The 5,803-nt window shown below is 43.3% G+C and overlaps 1 protein-coding gene across 1 annotated transcript; it reads left to right on the forward strand.

Annotated features, from left to right (window-relative positions):
- Nucleotides 1–2: 2 nt before the first annotated feature.
- Nucleotides 3–2,156, forward strand: LOC104953382 (sodium-dependent phosphate transport protein 2B-like; the record flags this gene model as incomplete). The annotated part of the gene is made up of 2 exons (XM_010780321.1): nucleotides 3–131; nucleotides 1,528–2,156. Coding segments are annotated over 2 exons (675 nt in total), but the record flags the coding sequence as incomplete, so codon positions are not given.
- Between the last annotated feature and the right edge of the window lie 3,647 nt (nucleotides 2,157–5,803).

The raw sequence follows: 5,803 nt of genomic DNA on the forward strand, positions 1-5,803 counted from the left end.
CCCCAGGTATCGGGGTGATCAGCCTGGAGCGAGCCTACCCTCTGACTCTGGGCTCTAATATTGGAACGACCACCACGGCTATCCTGGCTGCGATGGCCAGCCCCGGAGAAACGCTCAACAACTCTCTGCAGGTGAGAGGCTAACAGCTGTTAGCATCACTATCACAATCAGAATACCTTTCTGAGAGAAAGTTTTAGCCAGATGATTAATTTAAAATACTCTCCATGTGTGGTTTATCTGTGTGGACACTGGGAGGAGAACAGTGGGAGTTTGGTAGTTAGCTATTAGCTTTTAGCAGCTAACTGTTAGATGTTGACTTTTGGGAGATGGGAGAAACTTCTATGAGTTCCTAACAAATACCAGAAGATAAACAGTAATCACAGGGTGTTTGTCGAAGTGCATGTGACTCCAGTTGTACGTGGTATCGACTTGGTATCGACTATTGTGGGATTTTATTTGAATCGACCTGACTTCTTGTATTTTTAGCATGCTAGCCAAGTAATCATATAGCAGCTAACTGTAAGATGTTACCTTTTGGGAGATGGGAGAAACCTCTCTGACTTCCTAACAAAAACCAGTAGACAAACAGTCATCATGGAGAGTGTGTCGAAGTGATTTTACGTGGTATCGCAAAACAGTCTCACGGCATTTTGTGTTATAGTCACGAAATGAATCTATTGATTCGTGTTCACCAACACGATTTCCCCATTTTGTCAAAAAATATGACAAAAAATACAGATTTCAGTATTCTGAGGCTCTGAGCAATTTATTTTCCTCACGGACGGCAACAAATAAAAGGGATAGGGTTAGGCTCAGGGTAAGATGTTGAGTTATAAAATATCTTCTTCCAAGACCCGACCGGACAGAAAGACGTGCTGCAGGCACGAAACACACTACCAATAGAAATACTTTTTAAATCGTTCTGTGTGACACGAGAAAAAGGGGAAATGGTGTTGGTGAACACGAATCAAGAGATTACATTGATTTCGTGACTCCAACACGACACGCCGGGAGACTGGGTTGGGTATCAACAATTGTGGAATTTTATTGGAATGGAATACACTTCTTGTATTGTTAGCATGCTTGCCAAGTAAACATCTAGGGTAAACATTATACCTGCTAAACATCAACATGATGGCAACATCGTGGTGTGTAATGGCTAACCCGAGAGTTAGCCATTACACATCCAATGGGATTTCTCGATGTGATGTTGAGGGTTTGAGGACTCCTTCCTGCACCTCTCTATTGGGCCCATGTTAGCATGCTAATGTTAGCTCAGAGTAGTATCCTGATGATCCCCCTGAGGTCACAGCTCTGGTACCCCATGATGTTGAAGAAGACACAGACATTTGTCAAAGATTAAACCAGGATTTTGGGAGTGGGATTTGTCGATGTGATTTTCGGGGTGTGAGGACTCTTGGCTGCACCTCTCTTTTGGACCCATATTAGCATGCTAATGTTAGCTTTTTCTCAGAGTAGTATCCTGATGTTTCCCCTGAGGTCACAGCTCTGATTTGTTTCCTCCAGATCGCTCTGTGCCACTTCTTCTTCAACATCATGGGGATCATGCTCTGGTACCCGATCCCCTTCACGCGTATTCCCATCCGTCTGGCCCGCGGCCTGGGGAACCACACGGCTCAGTACCGCTGGTTCGCTGCTGTCTACCTCGTCATCTGCTTCCTGGTGCTTCCTCTGAGCATCTTCGGCCTCTCTATGGCGGGATGGCAGGTCCTGGTGGGCGTCGGCGTGCCCATCGTGGCGCTGGTGATCTTCGTAATCGTCGTAAACGTGATGCAGTCGCAATGTGAACGTTTCCTGCCTCGGATACTGCGGAGCTGGGAGTTCCTTCCTCGTCCGCTTCACTCCATGGAGCCGTGGGACGCCGTGGTGCAGTCCATGTTCGGGTTCTGCGGGCGGAGATGCTGCTGCTGCTGCAAATGCTGCCGGACGGAGGAGGAGGATGAGGAGAAGATGAAGAGGAGGAACAGCAAGAAGAGTTTGGAGATGTACGACAATCACGGCATGTCGAGAGACGAAGACACGGTGGAGACGGTGAAAGCAACGAATCTCTAAAACCAGATCTCTGACGTCCGGCTGAGAGATGCTTCAGAATCTCTAAAACCAGAGTTCACCACTTATTTTTATATTGTTTGTTGTATGTGAGAGGTCGATGGTTTTAACTTTAAGCATTTCAATTTTAAATATTTAATGTAACTTTTCAGATATTGTTATCTGTCAGTATTTATGATATTGTAAATTAAAAACAAATCCTATTTTTAAATTGCTGTTTTGTCCGTTTTTCTCCCACTGCATCCCTGATTAAAATACAAAGATAACTCACAACCTGTTTCAGGGTTCACACATTAGCAGACTGAGTGCAGCAGAGGAGTCACATGACTTGGTCCCGCCTCTGGAGTGCAGTAACGTGATATACTGGAGATGTACGTAATAAAGGCATGGGGACATTTGCATCGTTACAGCAGGAAAGAGCCACGGACAGCTTAATGTTACATATGTTAAAAAAAGTACTAAGTTATGATAAAATAAAAAATATAATACAAAAAAAATAAAAAATCTTTTTTTTTTTTCAAAATACAAATCCTGTAACAGTTCTTAGGATTTAGCAGCCAGCTATATATTACACAGTTATTATTATTTTCAGAAGGTTCGGTTTGCGTTCACACAGCAAAACTCAAACGGACTATAAACTTTAAACACAAGTCATGTGCTCGGAAATGCTGTTCAACCATTGGTCAGACATTAAGGGGGTGAAAATGCAAATCCCGGCAATTTCTACCGGAGCCTCCGCCATGGAGCATCGGCACTTTGGGCAGGTTATTCTCATGCTGCTGTTGATCTGGGGATAAACAGACACTAGCGGCCCGCGCATATGATTATATAATCAGACAACGTCCGTTAAAAAACATTATAGCATAATGAGAGACGTTCTGCAGTCAGGAGGGCGTTTCACCGACGACAGGTGCTCTTACTTTTATAGCTGACGGAGAATGTTTACTTTACACGACACTGTTCAACACTTCATTCTGCTTCACTCTTTAACTAAACAACCGCGGATGTCTTGAAAGACTCTTTCGCTAAAGATTTTTGAAGACATCCGCGTTCTTGTGACACGTAAATACTGCGCGTCCGATGTTTTGGTGCGGACTGCGTTCACACCAGAGATGAACCGCTCCAGAGTTCACAAGCAAGCGCTCCGAGACCACCTCCTTTAGGTGGACCAGAGTCCGGTTGTTTAGTTCACTTAAGAGGTCTCGGACTGCGTTCACACCGACCCAAATGAACCGCACCAAGCGGCTAAACGCACCAGGGTTCAATTCAACCAGACTATACAAGGCAGGTGTGAACGCACCTAAGTCACCACTTATTTTTATATTTGTTATTGTATGTGAGAGGTCGATGGTTTTAAGCATTTACATTTTAAATATGTAATGTAACGTTTAAGATATAGTTATCTGTCACTATTTAAGACTTGATATCGTAAATTAAAAACGAATCCTATTTACATATTGCTGTTTTGTCCTTCTTTCTTCCACTGCATCACTGATTGTATTTGTAATATACCTTGGATTAAGGTCAAGGTTATTTAGTTATAGATTTCATCAGAAGCCTCGTGGTTCCTGTGAGTGATTTATATCAGATGATTGCTCTGATATCTGATTTCACTTTGAGCACGGTGACTTCAGACGGAAACATCGAGCAAAGTCTGTCCGCTATAACATTTAAGAAAAAGAATCAGAATCATATGAAGTATTTGATGCCACTTAGTAAACAGTTATATAATACATTGGCGATGACACATCTCCAGACGAGGATTAGGGCCTTGTTTAGTTTCTTTAAGTTTGGCATATTTCTGACTTTTTCTCCTGATGTTGACGTTCTTCGTGAAAAAGTACGAACCTTTTTTCTCAGATTTCTGATTTATTTTCTCCAGAAAATCTCAAAATGGTGTCTCTTTTCTAAAATTATGACTTTTTTTCTCAAAATCTCAGAATTCTGACTGCTGAGGAAAAGTGGTAATTTTAAGATTTTCGGAGAAACACAAGTCTCAGCAAAAAAAAAAAACTTTTTTAGCAGAATCGTGATATTTTGATATTTATCTCAGAACTAAAGAAATGTTTTCTCTTGGTCAGACCCCTATTTTTTAATGTGGCCCTAACCCTCTTCTTTCAAACCAGTTGAAAGGGACATCAGAAAACCTTTATTGTCCCCACAGAGGGGACGCTTACATTGTCACAGCAGACACTATGAGATGAAGGACATGCACAAAATATATACAATTACAATTTCATTTACAAATTTAATTTGTAATAGACTTTTCCCAATTTCCATATTGAACAACAGTGGTGTTCCAGCCTGTGTTGAGTGAGGCTCTACCGGGGACTGAGGGTTTTTGTGTAAATAACCCCGATTAGGGTCATTCCCTTGCACTAGTGTATCTGTTTTATTGATTTGATCTCATGTATATTCATGTTGCTCTGTTGGAGGAGGACAGGTTGTCATTGCCATGTCTCCACTGAAGCTGCTGAGCTCATGGTGATAGAGAATTAAATAGAATATTGCGACTTCCAGTTTTGTGCAAGTAAGGGCCTCTTGGGTGTTTTATGTATTTACTCAATAATCCTTTATTAGGCAGTGGACATCATGTGATTGATTAGAGGACGATGACAGATGCTCTGCTGGACTTTAGACCATGTGTAATACCTTCATATATTACACATGACGTTAAACAGTGTGTTCACATATAAACCATTTAATCAACTATATGTTAAATATATGCAAGTGCTAAACTGCAGGTCCATATGAGCATGCAGTGCAGCTTGGTTTTATGAGTTTAGCTTAGTTAGAATTTAGATATATTAGACATCTTTGTTTAAATCTTTAGTTTAATGTTCTTGCTTTTGATGTTTATTTTATTCCATGTTGGTTTTAAAAAAACAAGAAAATTTGTCTCATGAGAAAACCTTTGCAGTAAACCGGGTTCTGAACAGCGTGAAGATTCATTCACTGCACCTCTGACCCACCTCTGATCCACATCTGACCCACCTGCACCTCTGACCCACCTCTGATCCACCTGCACCTCTGACCCACCTGCACCTCTGATCCACCTGCACCTCTGACCCACCTGCACCTCTGACCCAACTGCACCTCTGACCCACCTGCACCTCTGACCCACCTGCACCTCTGATCCACCTCTGACCCACCTGCACCTCTGACCCAACTGCACCTCTGACCCACCTGCACCTTTGACCCACCTGCACCTCTGATCCACCTCTGACCCACCTGCACCTCTGACCCACCTGCACCTCTGACCCACCTGCACCTCTGACCCACCTGCACCTCTGATACACCTACACCTCTGATCCACCTGCACCTCTGACCCACCTGCACCTCTGATCCACCTGCACCTCTGACCCACCTGCACCTCTGATCCACCTGCACCTCTGATCCACCTGCAGACCTCTAGGTCTCTATCAGGACCCTCTAGGTCTCTATCAGGACTCTCAAGTCTCTATCAGGACTATCTAGGTCTCTATCAGGACCCTCTAGGTCTCTATCAGGACTCTCTAGGTCTCTATCAGGACTCTCTAGGTCTCCATCAGGACTCTCTAGGTCTCTATCAGGACTCTTCATGTCTCTATCAGGACTCTTCAGGTCTCTATCAGGACTCTTCAGGTCTCTATCAGGACTATCTAGGTCTCTATCAGGACTCTTCAGGTCTCTATCAGGACTCTCTAGGTCTCTATCAGGACTCTTCAGGTCTCTATCAGGACTCTTCAGGTCT

The sequence above is a fragment of the Notothenia coriiceps genome, unplaced genomic scaffold (assembly GCF_000735185.1).
Source record: "Notothenia coriiceps isolate Sejong01 unplaced genomic scaffold, NC01 NC01_scaffold00021603, whole genome shotgun sequence".
Lineage (NCBI taxonomy): Eukaryota > Metazoa > Chordata > Actinopteri > Perciformes > Nototheniidae > Notothenia > Notothenia coriiceps.